The sequence below is a fragment of the Drosophila eugracilis genome, unplaced genomic scaffold (genome assembly GCF_018153835.1).
Source record: "Drosophila eugracilis isolate 14026-0451.02 unplaced genomic scaffold, ASM1815383v1 contig_2154, whole genome shotgun sequence".
NCBI classification, from domain to species: Eukaryota; Metazoa; Arthropoda; class Insecta; order Diptera; family Drosophilidae; genus Drosophila; species Drosophila eugracilis.
In genome coordinates, this window is record NW_024573038.1 from 9,635,676 (window position 1) to 9,661,193 (window position 25,518).

The following is a 25,518-nucleotide window of genomic DNA, read 5'->3' on the forward strand; positions in this document are numbered from 1 at the left end:
TTCCGCTCTCTGTGTAGCTTGTCTGTGTGGGTATACTGGTTATAACGGTGCTCCGATTGTGTTAATCGAGCCAATCAAATGTGGTAACGAATTCGAGTTGATATATCTATATGTGTGTAGTGGATGGTGTGTGTGTGTGAGTCGGGTGAGTGAAGCACTCAAAGGCCGCACAAAATGGTGAGAGATCGAGTTAGGACTGAGTTAAGGCTGAGTGCTATGTAAAAACTGAGCTAAGGGAAAATAAGTATATTTATTAGAGAACCAAAAAATGTATTAAAATATTGGGTACCATTAATAATAATAATATTACAAAATAAAAATAATTTAAAATGTTTGAATATATATTATGTTTTTAATAAATGCATAAAGTAGCAAAAATATAAAAAAATCTTACTCAGTATATAGATATAAAGAATAATATTTGATAAATAAAGCACGTAAAGTAAATGGAAAATTTTATTTCAGATTTTTTATAAAGAATTAGTGAAACTTCCTTTAAGTTTTAATAAACCTAAATCCGAAATCTTTAAGATATATGTAAGACTAAACTTAAGTTGCAATTTATTAAAAATATTTCTCCTTTTTAATATTTTTGTATTATATTTTATTATGCTATAAATTTCATTTTAATAAAAAAAACTATCAGTTCCATGTAAAACTTCTTAAGTCCAAGTAAGAAATATGAGTTAACTCAATTTCCGCTATGCCAGCGAATAAGACTCAATACCGTAAATGACTCCAATTCCCGTTAACATCACTCAATCCACAGCTCACACAGACAGGAGTTTCAGCTCAAGCAGCTCTTTCGAGTCCCAAAACTCACCCTGCTCTCTCACTCTCTGTCGGGGGATGAGTGTTCGGCTGTATCAACCGTTAGAGAGAATCGGAATCGTCTTCTTCCTCACACACACAAATGCACTCCAGCTGGGCATCGAGTTTGTCGCTTTTGCTGTCTTTTGTTTTTGTTTTTGTTTCATTTGCTGTTGGTGTAACTGCTTCTTCGACCAGTTTGTAGTTTTTGTTTATAGTAGTATCATCTCCTCAGCCAGCGTTATTGTTGTTGTTGTTGTTGTTGTTGGTATTTCTCTGGTAGCCGAAGTCTCAACTCAGTTAGCTACCGAGCGTGCTGTTCGTCGGATGATATTGCAAAGCATCTGAGTCGCCGAATCGAGTCGCAGAGGTCTGAGCACTTTGCAGAACTGCTTAACATCAGTCTTTAGTGATAGCTCGCGCTTCTTGCTCGCACGCTCGATCGCACGTCGCCGTCGTCGTTGCGTCGTCTTCGTCTTCGCCTTACGTTCCCAGGGGTTACGTTCTTTTTGACCGCCGCTAAAAATCTCTATTGCAAATGCAAATTTATCTAAAAAAAAAATCACAAAAAATAAATTAAATAAATCACAATAATAGTAAATAAATAAAAGTCCGTTATACTTAAACGTAAAAATCATTGAAAAGCGGCCAACGAAAGCGGAAAATAACAAACAAATACAGGGCAAGTGCGCGTGCGCAGCCAGGAGTGCCCTCACACAAAGGTGTGGTCACTCTATAAAAAAAATCTCTATTTCAAAATACATAATAAAGATATTGCAAACCAGATAAAACCACAAACTTTTTATTTAAACAAAAGAGAGTCTTAGGATTTACATATATATAAATATAGCCCACATGTGATATATACCCAGCTAAAAAAAAAAAACAAACAAACAAAAACAAATACACCGAAAAGATATATATATATATTAAACATGCTTCACGCTCGCCTAAAGTTCTAAAAGTCAAGTGCAATTTGAGCAAAAACAGCAACAACTCTATACGCTCAAGTGACGTTTTATTGGCGCAAGGTGAACGAAAAACAACAACAAACATCAACAAAAGCAACAACGGAAAATACACGAAAATACACAAAACCTTAAACGGAAAGTTCACAATGTTAGGAAAAGCAAACCCTAAGTGCGCAACAAAATAGAGAAACACTAAGCAAATAAATTGGATTAACTTGATCTGAGCTGATTGGCCAGTTAAAAGCAGAAAGCGCAGGTAAGTTCAAAGGTTCAAAAAACAAACCTGCAAAAGGGGATTCCAAAAATGTGTACCAAAAACGGAACGGAGTTTTATTTTTGAGACACATCCATCATGCGAACATTAAAACGGGGATAGCGATCGGGGCTTGGAGTCTCTGAGATGGATATGGAGATCAAGGGGAACATGTGAAATTCATTAACGAATAGAATTCATAAAACAAAAACAAAAACAAGAAACGAGAAGAAATCAAAAGGAAGATGGCGATTTGAGATAACGCTTGACAAACCGACTAACTGACGAACTGTCCGCGACTGTCGCCGGGCTTTGTATGATTTAATTATACAAGCCATATAGATATACACTCCCCTATATGACACTTATACGACCTATAGACGAAGATCTACAGTTTGGTGAGAAAGTTTTCTCTCTTACCCGTTTTTTGTTTTTTTGTTGACCAGTGCACTTTTTAGTGTGGCCATAAAACATGGCTAGATCAACAGTAACTACAACAACAGCAAGGGCAGGGCAAATAAACTTTACGACTATATAACAGAATCAATGTAAGTCAAGTGCGAGCGAGATGGCTGCCCAGCAGATATAGTCGCCGCCGCACATGTTTGCTTTATAATGCAAATAGCGTGTAAAGCTTTATTTGCCAGAATATTTGTTACAAAAATCCGAAAAGCCAGGCCAGATCCATGGGAATGGCATTAACTGAGCCACTGAAAGAAATTATTGCTTATTAAGGGATTGATTTGGAAAGTGGAAGAGATTAAAGCAGCAGAGTGGCTGATCGTTAACATACATTTATGATTATCTTTGAAGTTTATTCAAGATGATTTGATGGTTATTTGATGAGTCTGATATTGGTAGCTAGAATATTATAAATAAGCCTTCTTATAAATCTTAAATCTAGAAACTAGAACATCAAGCACAGATTTCCATTTTAAGAAAACTCATTTAGAGATTTTTCCAACTGCCTTGCGGCCTGTCTCGCTTGCAGGCAAATGAAGAATCTAACTTGGATTGCTTTTGCATGTGTCGCAAATATTGACAGACCCCATATACTCGTACTTATGGCGAGTGCCTTGTAAGTTTGCTGTGTTCTACAAGTCCCAGAGTGTGCACTTATTCTAGTTAGCTAGGGCAATCTACTTCACAGCTTGTTTTTTCCTGGCACCTTTCAAGATCACAGCCCAAGCCTTTTTCCTGAGACTCCGTTTCTCAGTGTCAGAACGCTCAAAGAAATGGATGTTGATATCTAAAAAAACTTTGCTGAGATTGAGTCTAAACTGATCTATTTTCGAAATTGTCTTAACTTAACTTACAATCTTAAAGAACAGGCACTTTAATGTCATAGAAATAGCGTGACAAGCTATTAAGCAATCATATTTCAATGAGTACTTCCTGAAAATCTTTAACTATATAGAATTAGCCAATTTAGTTTAGTAAAATTTCCAAAACTATATCCCCTTTAAGGCGGTTTTTCCTTAGAGTGTACCTAGGACAGATGACGGACAAGCGTTGGCTGGGAAATTAACACATCAAGGTCGTGTGCTGACTTGAACATCCTTAAGGGGTCCGAGGCCGGAAAAGCACAATTGCAGCACAAAAAAAAAAGGGGATCAGGAAGGGGGGCACAAAGTGTGAAAGTATTTAGTACGAACGCGTTAACAGCGGCAGCAAAACAAGCTTACAAAATATCAAATGCAAATGTGGCAAGCAGGCAGAAAGACCTCAAGACGGACGACGGCGAGCAGCAAACACCTGTTGTCAGTTAACATGCCACCTCGTCTCTCGGAAGGGGGTGTATGGTGGGGATCCGACCTGGCCGAGTAGCTCTTCTGCCCAGGAGTGAGCTCTGAATGCAGGGTGACTCACGATGATGATATAGAGTCGTTATGGGGGTTCTACGAGGTCTTGGGGGTCTTGTGGTTCTAACTGATGTAAGGCAGCTGATTGTCTTTGTCAGTCGCTGTTTTTAGGTGCAGCTTCCACTGCATTTGCATCGCAATAAATATCGATATTATTATGGTTATTATTATTATTATTATTAGCTGGCAGCGTTCACTTGGCTAAATGTCAGAATGCCAAGCGGATTTAGAGCGAATCTTCAATCTGTTAGATCAGTTAAGCTATCGATTAAATGTGGGCTGATCCAATATCAGTTGGGAAAATTGTGGTAATTACAGAGAAATCTTTAAAACTTTCTGCTTCAAAAATTAATGTAATTTATCCTATAAAAGTAAAGGGAATTAATTTTTAATCAATTTAAGAATCAAGCTAAGTTAACGGATTTTGTATGTCATTTTTGATTTTAAATATCATAAATCTCTTTTACCACTTAAAACATAAACAAATTCCATTTCTTTAATCTCAATATTTCCCATTGCAGTCCTTTCGGTTGAGCACTTTGAGCTCAGCAAACCCAGATTACCATAATGATGAATCAGGATAATCCATATGCGGTGAGCGATCTCATATTTATAAGCATTTTATTATAAGATAGACCTCCATCGAACAGATACAAAATCACACATGTAGAAAAATATAAATATAAATATTTTACGAGCTAAATATTGAGCAAAGTCATAAAAAGTTTATGGCCATAATAATTTGATATGCGACCAGAGAGCAAGACGCTTTGCGGTCTGAAAATCTGGCAGAATTGATAAGATATGTATGATATGGCCCCAAAAGCATCAGCAAATCAAAGCGCTTCCGCATTTTCAAAGTTTTTTTTTTTTTGGGCGCAAAATGAATTTATGAATTATGGGGTTTGGGGGCATGCATAATTGCCCAACAACAACAACAACAACAACAATAACAATAAAAGCGACAGAAAGAGCGACGAAAATTGTGAGTAGCCTAAACCAGTTTACACAAATATCTGGCTAACAACGGCGAAAATATTTAAATGATGTCATAATTTTAATAGGAGAGAGAAAAAAAAACATCATCATCATAATAATCATAATACAAATACGAACTACGTTAGGTATTACCAGCATACTAGACTCGATTCACCTGCTCGATCGTCTCAGTCTTTGTCTTCTGCCATCTTTGGCTGGAAATTAATGCAGATCAATTAGTTAATGCTAAGCGAATTGCGTCGTCTCTCGGGCAATCCACATGCATAATTTAAGACTTATTGTCTAGGAGGGCAGCTCGAAAAAATATGGGAAAGAAATATAGATAGAGATGGAGAGAGAGACAGAGAGACAGAGAGAGAGAGGGCGAAGAAAACACCTAAGTTGCTGCTAACATGGCACTAAATGTCAATATTTGAATATTAAATTTTATTTAAGTGCGTTTTTTATGATTTTAAGCTGATTTTCGTTTAGTCGATCAGTCGAATGCCGGCAACGAAAAGGCTTGGACTAAGCCAAAAACCAAGTCGAAGATCTCACAGAGCCAAAGAGGCGGTCCCCGTCGTAGTGTTAATTAGCTGAAATGTGAGACGATAAACTAAATGTTTGATTAAAATGAAGGCAACAACAGCGGCTCGAATTTGGGCCACTTTTGAAAACCGATGTCTTCGAGAGCGGCAAGTTGGTAGCGTTAGCTAATAAATTTATGAATATGAAACGAGCCGGGAACGCCTGAGGAATGCCATTGGATTAGTCTTAGTCTACATTTGTAAATATTCTCTTGGTCTTCTCTTTAAGTTTATCATAACGAATTTCTGAAGTAAAATATATAGTGATTATTAGTAAGCCATAAAAATAAATTTAACTTCATGTTTTTAAAAAATGCAAAAAAAGAAATACAAAAAAATATAAGCGAATGCGAAAAAATTGTCTGCCTTATGAATAGCCATAATTATTTATGCATATTAGAAGCCAATGAAAATAAACTAAAATATTTAATACAAGCCGAGATAACGACGTATCGAGTTACTATCTCTGGGATGGGAAAGATCTGAAACAGCTTGAAGTAATTAAATTTGAATTTTATTAGAGCAGTTAATAAAACTAAATTGAGAAATGATATCACTTCATAGCCTTTTTGAGTGTCTGATAGAGCTTGTCTCTCCTTTTTGGTGGTCTTCCATGTCCCATCAGCACTTACAGTTTTTTATATTTTCCACAGTTTCCACATTTTCATTAGTTTGCAAGCATGCAGCAACCATAAAACAAACTCCGCCAAATATTTCCCCTAATGAAACCTTAAAGCTCAGCACTACACAAATCTGCATTAGCCGGCCATAAATGTACGAGGAGCGTTTTAATGTTCTTGCAACATCTCCATATTGCCACGACCTTCGATACAATCACGCCTCCAAAATACCGTTGATGACACGATGCTGCGAAGAAAAAGAAAAATAATTTTCATGGTGGGGTCGGGGGACCTATTTGGGGGGCGGTCCAGGCGAAAATGCATTACAATGTTATGATGTATGTGAGAGAAGCTCACTTGACTCCAAGCCGAAACTTGGTTCCCATCCTCCAAACTCCATATTTTCCATCTGCTTCTTCAGTTTTGGGGCACACGCATCTAGGGGGCTTTGGCAAATCTTTTCTATTTGCATTGGCAGCAGCAGCAGCAGCAGCAGCAGCAGATGAAGAGGCTGCTGCATCTTCGCTTGCTGACCATTTTGGTCATAAACATTTGCGTAATGGATTTTTTTCATATTTTCATCTGCCTGTCGGTGTGTGTGTGTGTCGTTCTCCTTTGCGGCTGCCAGCGGGCAAACACACAAAGTAAATTAATTACGAGCCATGCCAAGGTGCATATTTTCACGTTGGAAAATTCTTTCAACGGCAGCGCAGAAGCTGGGAAGAAAAATTAGTTATAAATGCCCAAAAACTAAATAAGAAAAACAGAAGCAGCAGGCAAATTAGCAAAGGCCCAAAATCTTACACACACCGAAATGTAATTACTGCACTTACCCGGACGCTTGTGGCTTTGTTGTAGTTGTAGTTTTTTTTTTAGATTTTTTTTTTCCTATTTTTTTGTGGTTGGAAAAGCAGTCAGGCTGAGGAGCGGACAACAAGCTCAGTGGCTTCATGTGTAGGCCATTTTTCACATGCGTAGCCAGTTTGGAAGCGAAAACCCAAAGTGAACACACGGGCTGGAGGACGAGGATGAGATGAGAAGCTGTAAAAGTTGTCCGGCGTCGGCATCTCCTTCTCCTACTTGTTTTACCGCCGCATCCTCTCCTGTCGCGGTTGTGTTTCTCTACTTCTTCTTCTTTTTGTTTTTGGTGTGTAGTTTTCGGAGTGTGTATGTACATGTTGCGGTTGATAACTCAATTAGAATGTTAAATTTATGTTCGCAACAAGAAATTAACTTGCAATTAGAAAATGCCTGACTTGCAGCGCAAAACGTAACGAAACGAAAGACTTAGGACACGAACTTGGCAGGCAGCAGGCGATGAATTGGCAAGGGAATTGGAAATACCCTTTCGGGAAATGGCTTTATTTTGCTAATTATAATAATATAATATAAAAAACTATTTATTAAACAAATCAGTCATAAAATTGTTCAACTTACAGGTTAATAAATTTAAGTTAATTTCTCAAAATCCATTTTTAATATTGAAAAATCCTCATCAAAGGTCATTTCAATTTGAAAATTATTAAGAAAAATGTATAATTTTTATAATATTTAATTAAGATTTTCAACATTTAAATCCATTTAAAAAGTTAGAGTACCCTGGCCCTGGTAATCACACAAACCACAAAACAAATTGAAACAATTTAGCAAACGAAACTAAAGACAGACACATAGATTCGTATAATTGCCAGAGCAAGTTTGTAGGGCAGCATCAGGCAGAAGTGGAGGCTAGGCTAGGCCAAGACTTTAGACAAGTCTATTGCCAGGGTTTTTTTTTCGTTTTTTTTTTTGGCCGAAAACTAATGATGATGATGCACTGCACGCATTTGCACTATTTATAATTCGTGAGCCGACGAGAAGAAGGCGGAGGATTGAGTGCCAAAAGATCAATGATCAATCCTGGACTTGATGACTCTACTAGACGGTGCCTTAGAATCGGAATGAGTTAGCTGCCTGGCAGACAACTTCATTTGTTTGCAGATACATTTCACTGACTGCAGAACAGATGGCTTCATGTGGTGGAGCCTTTTGGCACAACTTTGATTTGGTGGGCCGAACATGTGTAATCAGTTTTCGGAGCGATTTTCTCCCGCAGCCGCCGCTCGATGATTAATGAGCGAAATTAGCCAGTCGAAAAGCCCCCAGAGCCAAACTGAAAGAACATTGCACATGGTGGTAGATGGTAGAAAAGTTCTTCAAAAGTTCGTTAGGCTCTTGCCAAATGACTAAGGCAGCGAACTTGAACGAACTCAGCACACAATTACAACGCTCTTAAAACTGAACTTCCTCCCGAAAAGCCAAGAGCTAGCAATAAGCAGAGGAAAAAAAGCAACACTAGAGAACCGAAATTGATGCTGACTTTGGCTTCCATCGTATGCATCATGTCATTATATCCGCTAACACAGCCAACTGGATAACCTTGACAAAAATCCTACAGCTGAATGCATTAGTAGTCCAAAAACCGTAGAGGCAAAAAGCACAGCAAGCACTGGCAGAAACTAACGACTTGCAAATGCGGCCGGTACCAAACAAAACGCTATTAAACTTCTATTATTTAAGTACTACATTGTGCACTGATACTGAAAGCGAAAACGAAGAAGATCGTCGGTCAGCCGACGATAATGAGACCCCAAAGACTCTAAGTTTCCGAGACTCTACGAAAAGCTAACAGAGCAGAAATCCCAAAAGCGACCGAGTACTGTTTTTTTTGCAAAATTATGCAATATTATGTAATTATACAGACAATCAACAAGTGGGAGGGCCAAACAGCCAGCCAGCCAGCCAGTCAGCCAGCCAGCCGGCCAGCTAGCAACCACAAGGCAATGGCAAAGGGGGTTGTCTGTACTCTTATTGCTCACTCCACGCCGATCGCGAGGAAGGCTAAAGTGCCTGGAAATGTGAAAAAATGTGAAAATGATTGGGGAGCATTATTTTCAAATTAGCGCGTGGCTTAAAGATAAGTTGGGGCAGGGTTGCCAACACCCCTTTTTCCGCCCGCTGCTCCACAAGATAACAAAACCAATTTCAAGTGCTTTATGCTACGTGGTTGCGAAAAAGGCAATATTCTGGTAATGAAATGCTCTTTCTGGGGGCTGAATTTATGGAAAAGGAAGTTCTTCTCTTATTGTAAGAAGATTCTTAATCCATTCTGCTCAATATTCAAAGCCATTTATGATTAATTTCTAATAAATGAAACCCAAATCTTGAGAATTCAAAGGAAATGTATTATTAAAACTTAGTAATTATTTTTAGAAGAGTATTCCCCTATCGACCCACACCATTTCGGCTTCTTTCCCGTTTTGCTTTTGCTTTCGTTTTCAAGTTCAACACTTTGCCACTTTGCCGCCGCACAGAAACTGTTCCAACTGGTTGCCTTGCCACTTTATTACGCTGATAAGTTGGCGCCTAATAACGATAGTGGATCGTGGGGACTGAGGGTATAGAAGCGAGGGCCGTGCAGTGCGGGGCCCTTTCCTCAAAGAAGCGTAACAAAATTGTTATAATTTTCGGTTTGTAATCCATAATAAAAAATAATAGCAGTGGAAGGAGGTTTTTTTTTTGGTTTTCAGTTTTCAGTTTTCAGCTTTTTCACTCGCTGTGGTTTATCTTTCATTTGGCTTAAGGTCAAGGTTGTGCATCGTTTATTGGAGTCAAGTTGGCGTGGTTAAGCGAGCGAGCGCACCGCATAATGAGCTGCCAAATTGTTAGAATTGTTTTCGAGTCAAGGCATTACACATTAAGCCAAGACCCAATCATGAAATTAACAGATAGACGACCCCTCAGCCAGCCGCCCCCGCCTTCGCCAACGACCTCTGCACGATTGTGTGAGCAAAACAGAAACTAAACAATTTAGCTCGGCAAATTGAATTAAATTTATATAAATTGCATATACTATAGGCAAATAGATACACATATATCGAAGATCATTGCATGCCCGCATGTCCGCTTACATTAGATCTGAGCTTGAATCTCCAGTCTCAGCTTCAGTTTCGATTTCAGTGGCGCAGCGAGCAAATTGAGCCCATTGTTGTATTAGCTGTTTATTTTTAAAGCGCACTCGGCTACTAATAACAAATGCCTTTGTTATTGTTATTTCTATACCGATTTTTGCACACACGTGACGGAGATTCCCCTCTCTCCTCAACCTCAATTAGCGGAGGTAAAGCGGGGTTATGGCTGGCATTGAGACGAGATTGGGCAGAAGTCGAAAAGTAAATATCAACAATGCCAGGTCCAATGATCATTTCATATTTTTTTTTGCCCAAATCTCTGGCTCTTCTGCTATTTTTGATTCCCACCAGTCAGAGGCAAAACCGCAAGTTAATTCAATTTTAACTCATCGCCTTTTTAATAGTTTTATGGAAAGTGAAACCCAATTTCTTGAATGGGCTGAGTCTGGGAATATCTTGATTTGATAGAAAGGGAAATTTATTCTCAGTGTCGGTTTAAGGGGAAGGGGAGAAATGAGTAAAAATATATATATACGGATTATAAGTAGTTATAGAAACTTTTACTTCCACAGAGAGCTAATTTCTTGTTTGAAAAACAAAAGACTTAGGCAGCGAACTTGATTCTAGGATAGTATTCTGTCTGAGAGGTTTTCAAGTTACTTTCTTCTACTCTTCCCCAAAACAAACCTTTACTAGAACTTGCAGAACAACCCATGACTTAAGCATTTAACCTACACCCGAAATTTCCCCCAAAGTTTCCTTCCAACTTTTAAGCACTTCCTAAATTTTCCCCCCCAACGATGAAACAAAAAACAAAAGACTCCGGCCACAAGCCTTTTTCATAAATCACCCGAGTAATTTTTCTACCAAACACTTTTCAACTTGGCTAACATTTTGGTGAAATGGTTCCCATAGTGCACTTCTGGCCCCAACCCAAGACGAAAAAAAAGCCAAACAAAAAAACAGTCAACCACATAGCAGAGGCACAAATTGCTCGTTTCGCAAAAACACAACACAGCAGCAGCTACAAAAATAGCAACAACAGGCAGCTGAGGCCACAACAAGTACAAGCTTTTCACTGAGCACTGCTCTTATTTAATTGACTTTTGACTCCCCCGAAATCCACGGGAACAACAACAGCAACAACAACAGGGAACTGAGGAAAATCAAAGGAGGGGAAAAAAGCGACTGAGTCAAAGCTTACTCAGATAACAACGAGACAACAAACAAATAAATCGCATACAAAGAAATAGAAGCTTGAACCAACAGAAAAAAAAAGAAGGGGGGAAAAACAAATAAACAAACAGAAAAGCGGTGAGGAAAAAATAAAAAGAAAGAATTGTTGGCTGTGCAAGTGCAAATAAAACGAGAGAAAAAAGAAATAAGGAAAAACGAAGGAGAGACGCGGACACATTTACTTATCGCGCCTCTTTTCAACAAGAAACGGTGGCAACTCTGCCACAGCCGAACAGCCAACAACAAAACACATGCAAAATTGCCCGGTGGGTTGCCAAGGCAGGCGGATCGAAACGACAAACTCACAAAACATCTGAATGCTGCACTGAGAGACATTATCTTTTGAGATTTATGTCAATGTAAAGTTAAACAATATTAATCTGAAGATAACTTAGATCGAAAGTTTATACACCTAAAGAGATGTTCCCTTTTTTTCCCTTTAAACTTTTCCTTTTACTATTACCCTTAAAATTAACTATTACCCTTCCTAAAATCAATAATTACTCAATTACATCAAGTAATTCCTTTAACATCAAAGACCACCTAATTTCTCTCACTGCCGCCTTTGACCAACTTCTGCTCACTTCAGCCTCTGCCTGCGCCTTCGCCTTTTGCCGGCTTCTAATGATCCAATTCCCACGAGCCGCGACGCCGATGACACTGGCTGCAAGGTAAAGGAGCAGCAGCATCAGCAGCAGGCAACAGGCAGCAGGCAGCTGGTGCAGACAACCAACCACGACGACAAAGAGGAGCTTCCAATGCAAAAGCCAGAGAGAAGCAACAAAACCAAAATCAAACTAAAAAAAAAACTAAGAAATATAAGGTGGAGGTTCGCCTCTTGGCTCTTCGCCTGTTTAAACAACTTTCAAAGTTAATAGTCTGCCCGGCGTCGAGACGTTTTGGCCAAAAAGCCAACCACACCAGCAAACGGCTACATACCAAGGCGAAACCAGCCCGAAGCCGAGCCACCAAAACCAGCAGGAGTCTCGGGCCTCTTCCATGAATCATTTTTCTTGCAGGCAAAGAAAGCGGCTGCCTGCCACCGCCTAAAATCCACCTCCGCCCGCTGCCTTAGTGGCTTGGTGAGCTGGTGTAAATGTTTTGCAAGTTGGCTGTTATAATTTTGTTCGGCTTTTATGGCCCCACCACACACAGGGAGAGAGATGTGCCCGAAAAAAAAAGGAAGGCATTTGCAAAGGGGGGAGCTGTGCTGTGCTAGTTGATGGCTTACCTGTGTGAGGAGAAGGGTGTCCAACGTCAAATCTGGCGTATACGTAATGTGAAAATGTCTACTAATTAAAATGGAATTTGATTTTGAGGATTTCTTGACTCCAGCAGCGGTCAGAAAGCGTGGGAAGAATTTCAGCCAAGTGACATGATGATGATTTGCTTTCGTTGGGGAAAGGAGACTGACATTGATTGCAGCTAAAAACTTGAACAAACTTAGCATAGGCAACTTATTGTCTTTCTCCCAATAAAAAAAACACTATTTGAATATTCGTATTTGTAAAGTTTGAGATTCTTAATGGCCGTGTCTAAGCCAACTTGACGATTCAAGGCCAGGCTTTTTGCCTACAGCTCTAGCTGACAATTTTCAGACAACCAAGTCAGCAATCTATCCATCCAACCATTCATCCGTTGAGCCATTCATGGTGCAATCCATTCATTTTGTCGCATCCTCTATTTGTCGGAATTGTCTGCCTGCCATGCTAAGCACAAGATTTATTTCCAAAGCTTTATCTGCACTTGTTTTTTTGTCTATTTACTTTTTTTTTTGGTGGGCCCCCCCTGTTTGATTCGCATACGTCAAGTCGAGTCATTGGCATCTGGTGCAGTTCAAATGCTCATTGAATCGAACAGACAGCTTTTTATGCCAAATCATGGATAGTAAAAATCACAGAAAAGGCAACTTTAAATGCAATTTTCCAAGCGCTCAACAATTTGTTAGCCAACTTTTGTGGCCTTTGTGGGATTAGGTTGGCTGTGATTAATTTCGTTTAAGCATTTCACCTGCGGCTGTGGCTGCCCCCCAACGATATGAATGCACTCAGAGAAAAAAGAAGCAAACCAATACAAGTTAAAAAGACACACACATACTGTTACACATGGCTAATATATGTATAGAGCCAATTCCGTAAAGACGCGCACGCCGAAATGTCAAGTCAAACACTTGTAAGCAACAATTGGCACAAGTTTGTTAGTTTGCCGTTGCCTCGCTTTTGCCTGAGCTAACATTTAAAATTGTAACAAATGCCACAGCGAGCGGTGAACGTGTGGCTGGCAGCCAACAACAACGAGGCAGCAACATTGAGCATTGCATTTGAGTCTCGGAAACAGAAGAAAACCTCGCACATTTTGCACGCATTTGCATAACAAGAAAAATGACTGAGAGATGCTAGAATGATACAAGAACAGTGAATACACTAACTAGGGAGTTAATACTGTTACTAAGGAGGTTGGACAAAAGGCTAGTAAGAATACAAAAATATAAAAAAAATTAAAAATATGATTTATTAACATATTTAAAGACAAGTTTAGATCCTTAAGAATCAGTTAAGTTCATCATGAATAAACATTGCCAAAGAGCACACCCCTTTCATATTGAAAAAACGATGAGAATTTCTTTTCGAACTCTCCAAAATTGCTTGGCAAATATTTCCATTTCCAATTTCAGCATTGCAAATTGCACTTAAAGTTCTCAGGAAAATGTGTGCCCTCGCTACAGCCGCGTTCCCAAACCACTTCTCCCACTTGACGTTTTCCTGTCAATTTTTTCCAGCATAATTTGTACTATTTTTTGTCGGAAGATTTCAAATTTTAAACGGAAATTGCACAAACACTTGGCACATGGGCGCTGAAAGCGGCTCTCGTCAACCGCTGCGACAGAGAAAGAGTAAACAGGGACGCCCGGAGAATACAATTTAAATTTCACATGAGCTCATAAAAATAGTTACAAATTAATTATAATGACAAACAGAGACGAGACCGCGACCAGGAACAAAAGAGGGGATGGTGTTGAGGAGGGGCGGCCGGTTCGAGCATTATAAATCCAAACGTTTCCTGCTTGACAGCTTGAAGAGCTTCAGAGGTTTCAGAGAGCTGCAACAGTAACAGAAACAGAAACAGAAACAGACAGCAGCGATGATGCTTCAAGTTGCAAACTCTGCTAAGCACTTTTCATCAACGCGATAATCATCATCAGCAGCATGATCATCGCGGCTCATAATTATAGTGTTTGGCTTTGGCTTTGGCTTTTATGTAGCTTAAGACAGCAACAATAACAACAACGACGACGACAGCGACAGCGACAACGACAACAATTAGCTAAGTACGAAAATCAAAACGAAAGACTTAGGCAACGAACTCGAGCCCTGGCCAAGCAGACGACGATAAATGATGATGGATTGACTTTCCAGGGGTGTTGAGGCACAAAAAACTGATGGGAGAAAAGCAAATCAGAGGGTGTAAGTGTGCGAACAACAAAGGGAGAAAATAAGGGCGTTTCATTGCCCATTCAGTAATTGTCAAACAAAGCAAAGATCAATCATCAAATCAAATTTCGGTTGAGAAGATATAACTACTTCGGATAGTTACTAACAATATGTTACATTTTCAAGGCCAGTTTTTATTGGATAACAAGAAGATTTGCTAAGAACTGAAACGAATGTTAAAGAATATGATAAATCCCATATCAAATCAGAGAATCCCCTTCATAGCCAAGCTATAAAATAAATTCTCACTGGCCAATCTATAATAACTGCGAATAATTTCCTCTTACAAAAGACAAACGCAGAAAGCAACTGAAAGATTTCCCATGATTGATCACTCCCCTGAGGGGCTTTTGAAGGGCTGGCCCCTCTGTGTGTTTGTAAAATTTGTTGTGCGTTATTTTTTTGACAAATTGCCTAAGCATAAAGGCCGCGTGACTAAGCAAAGAGGAGTGCTGGGTCAGGAAAAGCGAAAGAAATGCGTGTCTGCAGCTGACTATCCGCAGCCTCCTCTCAAGTATTCGTAATATGCCAGTGAAAAAAGAGATGAAAAAAGAAACATATCAAACATGCGATATAACCATTTTGACAAATTTCGCTCCCCTTTTGGAAATCGACTGGGGAATAAACGAGTTTGCATTGCCCACATGACTCATCCGATTGGCTGGAGTTTCGGTTTCAGAATAGATGCTGGGACTAGAGCGGTCTTCTATTTACTTTGCAGCTGCCTTTACAAGTTGATCGGACTAGTTTCAAATCGGAGGGGAAAGTGTAATTGTTTTTATATTAAAGCAAAAAAAAAGTCATTGTTTGTTTGTGGAACTCTGCGGGAGTGAAGGCATCAAATTGCATATTAAACGAATTCAATTAAGTCAAGCCTTGTTAGGCACAACTCTTTAAAATTTAATTCGATTTAAATGGCAGGCAACTTTATTAAATGTCTGAGGGAGTTGATTTGATTTTTGCTATCTAACCAATAAACATTCAAGGAACACCCCTGAAAAAAAACTCTATTAGCCATTAAGTTTTCCTTTGGCTTTTTTGTTAACAAATAACTGAAACTACAAAAACACCAATAAAAAGTGACTATTAAATATCGAACTAGCATAAGGTGTTCTTTTAATGTCTCCTAATGAATGCCAGTACTGAGGAGCCATTAAGTTTTATTCCAGTTTATTAGAAAAGCCAGCTGCCTTTGTAATATTCTGGTTATTTTCCCACTACTGTTTAAGTCCAATACTACTCGTATATAGGTGCAGTCTCAAACTAATCACCCTGCATAGACTGCATTTGTTTATATACTTTTTATATCTGCTCATCACTGGCAACTACTAGTAACACCAACACCAGGCGTTCGCAGAACAAACGACCGTCTTCAGTGTCGACGAGTCGTGAATGTTTATAACAAAAAATCTAAAAAAAAAAAACAGAAAATACAGAAAATAAAAAACTTAAAAACTAGAACAATTTGCCGCAGCGCACAATGAACAAAGCGAGGCAATTGCTTTGTGCATGATTTCATTTTAATTAAATTATGTTTTTGCCTCTGGCCTGCGCTTTTTTATAATTGCATGCGAACGGTGTTTGGTGGCCAGGGGTTAATATGACGGGGGAGGGCGAAACGATCTGCGCACTGGATGTGCAAATTTGAATTAGTATTAGTACATGCCAGCCAAGGTCAGGCAATTATCATAATTTTTTTTGTTCAGCTGCCTGCCAAAAAGAAGCGAGTGAAAAAATCATGAAAACTAAGCAGAAACTAAAGCCAAACTTGGACTTGGTCTTAATGGCACTTAGCTCTTAACAGCTTCAGGCGAGGAGGCAAGCCAAGCTCAAAACTGGAGTAAACGTGCCTTAAATGAATTTTAATAATAATTTTATTTAATTTTTGTTTCCCCCCTTCTGCTGCGGTTGCTTCTTTTATTTGCCGAGCTTAATAAGCCATATAACAAAGCATCTTATTATTATGGACGAGTACGAGTGTGTATGATTTTTTCATTGCATCATCGGGGCATGAAAAATTATAAATTCTACTTGCTATTTTTGTGCCGAGCGTTAAGGTTAACAGCCAAACAACATCAAACAACAAACAGAACAGCAATCGCCATAATTAATCACACACAAAATCAACAGCATCCACTATTGTGGATGATGACTGGTTGAGTTTTTTTTTTTCTCAGCTATTTATGAATCTTTATAATATTTGTCTTGGATCAACTTGTTGCACTTCTGGCGAACTGGGGGAACTTTTTGATTTGGAAAATATACCAACTAATTAAAATAAATTGGCTTTGTGTGCAGCCGAAAAAGCTCATCAATATTCGCAGCCCATCAATAACCTGCGCACAGACAAATATTTTGTTAGTCGCGCAAGAAAACAAATTGCTTGACAAAGAAAAAGGTTATTTATATTATGTGTATTTAATTAAAAAACAAAAAAAACCTGAAGATGATGTGTTTTGTTTTTTTTTGTTTTTTTGGCTGACTGCTCTCGTATCTAATTTATAACACTTTCACTTAATGGCCAGGCTAATTGTGGCTTTAAATGTTTTTGGGTCAGCGCTGGCTTTACGCAAATTATGCAATATACTAAAAAAGTTGACAAAGAAATTGAAACAGGTCTGTATGAAGAGGGTTGATTGAGAAGATTAGTTTGGAAGTCAGCTGTTCTGGCCAGCTAATTATGTTTATTAAAAGCCAGCTTAATCGTTGTGAGGTAAAGCCATAACCTTGTATGAGTCTATACTTAGCTTTGATTATCACTAAAATGTGCATTAAAATCAGTTTCTAATAAAAATCTCTGTTAAATGATAGAAAAACTAACATTTGAGGGTGTAATAGGGAAGTGCAATATTCTTAATGATCTTGTAATTATGTTGCCATAAAATTTGATGAGTTGAAATCAAGAAGTTCCTCAAAAGACCGACATTTATCAATCTCTTCTTTATAATATTTTAGTTTTTGTAAGATTTTTTCATTGCCAATTTGGCTCTTAAATCAATGTGCTAAACTCAAAGGTGACACCTAACAACTAGCTTAGTAATACATAGTAAGAGTAAGCAGATCTCTTCCCATATTCTCCCCTCCAGCATTTCACCTTCTCCCTAAATGCCACAGCCCAGTGACTTGGTAAGAATGTGTCGCTTGTCTGTTGTAAAATAAATGTTTATGGCTTTTTAATATTGCACATTGTCTGCATAAATTTCACGGCGAGGCTCATCTGCAACGTGTTTTGGGCTCTCTGGTCGCTCTTTCTGGCCAGCCAGCCAACCAGCCAGTTGGTTGTGATTTAAAATCAAACTAAATCTGGCTGCCAATCCGCAGGTTGTTGAAACTTGAAACTCATAATTTTTAATTTATTTTATGTGATTTTTATTTGTCGATTAATCCCAGGCAGGCCGGCAGGCAGGCCAGACCACAGACCCGACGACGCTTTATGAAACCTAAACGTAGGAAATTTATATCCAAGAGCCTCCAAGTCAAAAGGGGGGCCCAAAGACCCAAAGTCGGGGCCAAAATTCACCACCAACTCAACACATAACACGAAATCAGATTAGCATGTTTTACAGACAAACAAGGCACCAACAATAACAACAACAACTATACCAACAACAAGACCTGAACGAACTAAGCCAATTGGTTTGGTATTCTTATAAGACCAATCCCTACCTCCCCCTACCAGTTGGGGATTTGCTTATTGGATCCAGTCGATCCCGAAGAAGCGAATGAGAAAAGTGAATGTGTTGAGTGCTTTCTCCTACTTTGTAATGTGCCAAATTGTTTGTGGCCCGCAAGAATTATGGCCTTATCGCCTGTGGGCCAATGGCTGCTATAAAACATAACAAAAGGTGGCCAACATTTGGCTGGAGGATGATTCTGATATTGGCTACCAGTTGGGCAGCCAATTTTCGGTTAGTTTTGATATATTTGAAAGGATTTCAATTGCTCTGCGCTCCGAGCATTAGTCTTAAGGAACACTTTACTTTCATAACGATATTTAAATGTCTTAAAAGCCATAAACGAGTGTTAGCCATAACTCGTGTTAACAACTTCTTGGAAAACTATTACACTTTTCTGGAATTTCATGTATTTAGTGCTAAAAATTAGTTTTATTTCTTATTCATTTAATGGCCAATTTTAATCTTTCGAATAAGAGTGATTAATGAAAAATGCAGTTAAAAAAACTAAGAACATAAATTTCAAATCCTTTTTCCTTGCAATTTCCAAATTGCCCAAAAAAGACTCTCCCACGATCAGTTGGTAATGAAAAGGCACCTCCTCCTGGCCAAAATTTCCCCTCTTTGCATGTGCGCGTGTCATCAGAGTTTGTGCTCCAGTTGCAGCCACAAGTGGCAATAAGGAAAACGCAATTCCCTGCGATCAGCCTCAGACCAATTTTCAACCTGCCTGTGGAAAAGCTGTGGAGGGGGAAAACTGGAGAAAAGCCAACTCCTGGCCAGGCAACCAAACAACAATTGATGGCAATTTGTTGATAAACATTTCGCTCGCAATAAATAAACAAATATTCCCTCAGCTACAAGTTGTGCCTATTTGAGGGGGGAGGGAAAGGGAGGAGGTACAGAGTTGGCCATATAAATGCAAATGCTGCTTGTTTGCTCAGAAGGTGTGTGTATGTGTGTGTGTGTGCTCTGAGGCAATTTTTCATTTGATTCCATCTTCATATTTTATTATGGGCCCCAGAAGAGACGCTTAGCCGTGGACACGGAAAAGAAAAAGAAGGACTTTGGTCTTGACAATATAATATAAAAATATAAAAAAATATTAAAAAATATATTTCTTATAAAAAAGTTAATTTTAAACTTAAGAAATGATTTTTATTCCCACACCTTCTTTGCTTTAAAGAAAATTAGACAAGATTTTCTTCCCCTGTAGGGAGTTCATGGTCGGGTTCTGTTAACCATTTGTTGGAGGCTCCTTTAGGCCCGTTTCCCATTTCCATTTGTCGTCGTTCGTTTGCAGCTCTTTCGTTTTTTTTATTTATTTATTTCTGTTAGCCTTGCTCTTTTTCTTTCGTTGATACCAATTTCGCGATATGACAAACTATGTTTGCATTTTAATTTTTAATGCGTGTGAATTTCGCTGGCGGCTGGTTTTCCAATTCTCTTACGGGGGACTCGTAACGAGATGGAGAGCTCCAGATGCTCGTGTCATGATTTGCTGTTGCTTTTAATTGAAATTTTATGAATTTATTGCCTTAGTTTCGGTGAGGTGGTGGTGAGTGGGTGAATGGGTGGGTTAGTTGGGTGCCAAGAGGGTTAGAAGCCTCCTCTTGGTTGAAATTTTCCTTACAATTCCCCATTCTCATGTCCTGTGTTCTGTTCGTTTCCATTGCAGATGAATCAGACGTGCAAGGTGTGTGGAGAGCCGGCGGCTGGATTCCATTTCGGAGCCTTCACATGCGAGGGTTGCAAGGTGAGTACTATGTTGCAATTAATTTGAATTTGATTTGATCGACAAGGAGATTTTATCTCTAATTTGTAGGTAGAAGTTCTATTAAGAAAATCTTTAACTTTGTCTTCAAACTAAACTTTTCTTGCCTTTTGACCATCATATTTCCCTAACTTTCAAACAAGCATTCCTCAGCGGCTCACAGTCTTTGGTATCAATCGATTCAATCGATTTCAATAAATCGAATTCGCCGCCTTCGTGATGCAAACGCTAAGCAGAAAAAGTTATGAGGCCATTCTCCTTCGAAACAACTGAAATGTTGGGTCCATCACAAAGGGAGGGGGGGAGGGGCAGCTGCGGCAACAAATGGCTGCCCCAGGCTAAGGTCAAAGTTAAACAAAGCGCCCCACAAATAATTGATTTAAATACGAATACTCCTTTAATGGTGGGATGATCATTTTTTTCCCTCTGCTCGTTCCGTTTTGTTTCTTAACCAACTCGATTCGAGTTCAGTCGCCGGATTTGATTTTGTTTTGGTTTTTTTTATATTTCTTCTTTGATTTCTTGTCGTAGTATTTTTTTTTGCCCACGCCAAGGAGAAAAGGTCAACTAACGTACAATTTGTGGGTCAGCGTTATTTGATTTGTGCTTGGGCCTCGTTCGCAATGGCGTGGGCCTCGCTTGGCTAATTTAACGCCCACAAGAAGACTTAAAAAAATCAAAAAAAAAAAGAGGCCCATGAAAAAACAAACAAACAAAAGTGAATCTGCCTTGATGCACAAAATTGCTTGTAAATAGTCGTCCGTCCGTCTGCTTCTTGAAATGAAACTGAAAACTGAAAACTGAAAACTGCAAACGGCAAACTGAAGATACAAACTTAAAGACGGGCCTGAAATCTCCTCCGTTTCCATTTCCATTTCCGACCCAGTAATCTTGATGCCCAATTAACCTTAAAAGTGGATTTTCGCATTGTTTCTGCTTCTTTTTCTGTTTCTGTTTTTGTTTCTGTCTCGGCTCAATTTTGCGCTTAGTCGTCAGCATCTCGGCACCGGTGTGTTTCTTCCATTCAAAAGCTCCACCTACGATCAGAAAACGACGGCATCCAACTTGAATATACTGACAAACAGACGGAGAGTAAGTCAGCTGCACTGGAAGAAATTTCATAAGGAAAAGGGATACATTTTATTTAGAGAAAAAGATACAAAGAACTCAGCTTGGACAGCCTGTTTTTTTTTTCAACAAATTCTTTAAAATTCTGTTTCTTCAGATTCTTGGATGTTATTTTAAGATTTTTCATATATAATATTTTATATTTTCACACAGCTCTCTATAACTTCTTAACTTCAATCACTTTTCCAACAGTAGGAGAAATTGAAGTCAATGAAAAACCAGAATGAAATAGTGCCTGGCAAGAAAAGTGACAAGCTTTTCCGAGTGTAACCATTCAGTCAGTCATTTAGGCAGTCTGTCCCTTTTGGTTGATTGCAAAGCCATCCAGCCAGCCAGCCAGCCAGCCAGCCAGGCAGGCAGGCAGGCAGGCAGGCGGGCACGCAGGCGGGCAGGCCGTGAAGCGTTGGTGATTTACTGCCAACATTGCAACTTGGCATAAGTGTTGCACAGCCATAACCTTTGCAACATGCAGCAGCAGCAGCAGCAGCAGCAGCGGCAGCGGCAGCAACATGTTGCCGTCTGTCCGGGGCCTTTTTGTTTCTTTCTCAGCTTTTTTTGGCTCTCAGCTTTTCATGGCTCCTCCGCATTGAATTAAATTGTTTGTTTGCTTTGTTGCAATTGATTGTGGTTGTGGTGCCCCAAGCCAACGGTTAATGCCGGAGGTGTAGGTGGTTGGTTGCCGCTTGTGCATGTCGATTTGCCTTCCCCTTCTTCTTTTTTCCGCTTTTTTGGCAGAGCGTTTAAAGAGGTCTGGGTCTCAGCAGCCCCGCCAGCCGATGAATCATCACAAAAATATAATGAGATATTATTGTTGGGCATTGAAAGCGTTTTATTGAATGACATCATTGAAGGCGATGAAAGAAGTTGCTGAAGAAGCTCAGGTTATCGCTGAGGGTGGAGTTTTTGGTATTTCTGAAGTGCTTAAAAATGGAAACAACTTAATGACTTCGACTTATTAATATTTTTTAACACATTTTTGATACCTTTTCTTATATTTCCCCTTCTTCTTCTTACAGTCCTTCTTCGGCCGATCTTACAACAATCTGTCATCGATATCGGACTGCAAGAACAACGGCGAGTGCATCATCAACAAGAAGAACCGCACCGCCTGCAAGGCGTGTCGCCTGAAGAAATGCCTGATGGTGGGCATGTCGAAGAGTGGATCCCGCTATGGTCGCCGCTCCAACTGGTTCAAGATCCATTGCCTGCTGCAGGAGCAGCAACAACAGGCGGTGGCTGCCATGGCGGCGCACCACAATAGCCAACAGGCGGGCGGAGGAAGTGCAGGCGGTTCGGGTGGAGGGGCAGGAGGAATGCCAAATGGGGTCAAGGGAATGTCGGGTGTCCCACCACCAGCGGCAGCGACAGCAGCAGCTCTTGGAATGCTAGGTCATCCGGGTGGCTATCCGGGTATTTATGCCGTGGCCAATGCCGGTGGTTCCGTGAGGAGTAAAGAGGAGTTAATGATGCTGGGATTGGAAAGCAGCGGGGAATATGGCTCCCATAAGCATCCCGTAGTAGCCTCACCCTCGGTGAGTTCCCCGGATTCCCATAACTCCGATAGCTCCGTGGAGGTGAGTTCGGTACGAGGTAATCCTCTCCTGCATCTGGGTGGGAAATCCAATTCTGGAGGATCTTCAAGTGGTGCCGATGGCAGTCAGTCGGGCGGAGGTGGAGGATTGGTACCTGGCAGACCACCACAGATGCGCAAAGATTTGTCGCCGTTCCTGCCGCTACCTTTCCCGGGACTCACTTCCATGCCCGTGATGCCACCACCTGCGTTTCTGCCTCCCTCGCACCTGCTCTTCCCTGGCTACCATCCCGCCTTGTACTCACACCACCAGGGCTTGCTGAAGCCCACGCCGGAGCAACAACAAGCAGCAGCGGCTGCAGCGGCGGTGCAACATTTGTTCAACTCGAGTGGTGCTGGTCAGCGATTCGCCCCGGGTACTTCACCATTTGCCAACCACCAGCAGCATCACAAGGAAGACGAGCCTGCACCACCCAGAAGTCCAAGTAACCACCCAAACAACAACCACCTGTTGACCAACGGTGGAGCAGCCGATGAGCTAACCAAACGTTTCTATTTGGATGCTGTACTAAAATCCCAACAGCAAAGTCCACCGCCGACCACAAAGCTGCCGCCACACTCCAAGCAGGATTATTCGATTTCAGCTTTGGTCACACCAAATTCAGAAAGTGGCAGGGAGAGAGTGAAAAGCCGGCAGAGTAATGGCCAAAACGAAGAAGACGACGAGGCGAGGGTGGAGGAAATTATCGACGGCGCTGACGATGATGAAGAGGAGGAGGATCTGGTGGTTTCCATGACGCCGCCCCACTCACCTGCTCCTCAAGAAGCGGAAACGCCAGCCGAAGATGAGCCAAATCCCAGTCCCGGTCAAGATAATCCCATTGATCTGAGCATGAAGACCACTGGAAGTTCCCTAAGCAGCAGCAAGAGCTGTAGCCCAGAAATCGAAGTCGAACCCGAGATCTCCAGCGATATTGAGAAGAACGATACCGAAGATGATGACGATGATGATGAGGATCTGAAAGTAACGCCAGACGAAGAGATATCTGACCAGGAGACGGAGGAACATGACGAGCAGGTGGAGGAGGAGGAGGAGGACAACAGCACCACGGAGACAGTGAAGACCAGCATTGAAAAGAGCCACAACAACAACAACAGTATCAGCAGCAACAACAATAACAATAATAATAACAATAATAATAGTATCCTAAGCGACAGCGAAGCCAGTGAAACGATCAAAAGGAAACTGGACGAGCTCCTAGAAGCCTCCAGTGAAAATGGGAAACGTCTGAGGCTAGAAGCACCCGTTAAAGTGGCCACCTCGAATGCCTTGGATCTAACAACGAAGGTTTGAAAATAATCTAAAAGAGAAGAACAAACAACAAACAAAATGACAGTTATCAGCCAGTGAAGATCGATTGAGGCAATAGAAAATTAGCCCCCCGCTAAGACACCACCAAAAATAAAAAACAAAAAAATCTTAATAAACAAAAACAAATACAAGAAAAAAACAATAAACGCATGTGAGTTATATAAATAATTCGAAACATGAAATGGTCTCTTTTGGGGGCAGAAAAGTTTGACTCTGATTAACAAGCGCTAAATACGAGTTCGTGCCGTTTTGGTTAGATGTTATCACATCGTTTAAAACAACTAGCCAAATGGCCAAAATATGCAAAAGTCGATCGGCCCCCGACAAGGGATTTGCATATAGCGACCGCAAAACTATAACACAAATGTTATCTTTTTTTCGATAATTTATTCAGTGAATTATAAACAAATTTTTCGGTTGCCCACAACAACAAAAAAAGCAAGGCAAGGCAAATACAAGACCTAAGCCTAAAGTTATAAACAAATAAATGAAAAGCTAAACAAATGTTAAAAGAAAAGAAACTGTAGCAAAATATGCAAAAAGGGGCAGCTGTATGCATAAAATATCGTAGTGGAATTTGTAATCAATAAGTTTCGTTTTCTTCTAAGCTATAAACCATATATAAAGTATATATTATATTATTAAATTTACTTAGCTCTTACTTAGACATTTCCAATCCACACACCCCAAAAAATGAGTATTTGTTAGTTTAAAAAACAGAAAAACGTTCGATGCTAGACAAATTTTTGTGTAATCTTACTCTCGTCTTGAGGTTATTAGTCACAATTAGCAAATTTTTAAATGTACGTCTAAAAAGAAATCCATGAATGTAAATGTTAATGTAAAGCAAAGCGCACACAAAGTTGTATAGCAAATAGCATAAATTATTAATTTTTAATATTGCATAAGTATTTTTCCTTTTCGTGTGATGATTTGGTATGCAAATCAGATCAGTCGAAATGATGATCAAGAAAATTATTATTGCTGTCACCACAAATAAATACAAATAAATATTTAGATGAACATGAGTTTCTTTTATTGATTGGGCTTGGTTTTTGGTTTTTCAAGAAAAAAACAGCAACAACAGCAAACAGCAAACCACCTTCCACGATCTACGAGATCGTTGGAGAGAAAGCTGATTTCTCAGACTCCTGCGGCGCTATAGCCGATTGCCCGTTGGCAATCAATAAAAACTATCTGCTGGATAAATGTGTCGCATAAAATGTATCTTCTCTTGGCGTTGGCTTAATTAGAAATTATCCCAGCACCTAGCTAGCCGGC

General features: G+C 39.9%; 1 protein-coding gene across 1 annotated transcript; it reads left to right on the top strand.

Moving 5' to 3' along the window:
- Positions 1–560: 560 nt before the first annotated feature.
- LOC108114403 (knirps-related protein) lies at positions 561–25,260 on the top strand. Its single transcript, XM_017225376.2, has 4 exons — positions 561–2,037; positions 4,418–4,490; positions 20,111–20,188; positions 22,351–25,260. The coding sequence occupies exons 2-4, from the start codon at positions 4,464–4,466 to the stop codon at positions 24,217–24,219; spliced, it is 1,974 nt and encodes a 657-aa protein (XP_017080865.1). The 5' UTR covers positions 561–2,037; positions 4,418–4,463; the 3' UTR covers positions 24,220–25,260.
- Positions 25,261–25,518: the final 258 nt, after the last annotated feature.

Bases quoted from the DNA above. Each gene is read 5' to 3' on its own strand.
- LOC108114403 (XM_017225376.2), top strand. From the start codon at position 4,464: ATGATGAATCAGGATAATCCATATGCG. The intron at 4,491-20,110 runs GTGAGCGATCTC...TTTCCATTGCAG, and splicing joins ATCAGGATAATCCATATGCG to ATGAATCAGACGTGCAAGGT. The intron at 20,189-22,350 runs GTGAGTACTATG...TTCTTCTTACAG, and splicing joins TCACATGCGAGGGTTGCAAG to TCCTTCTTCGGCCGATCTTA.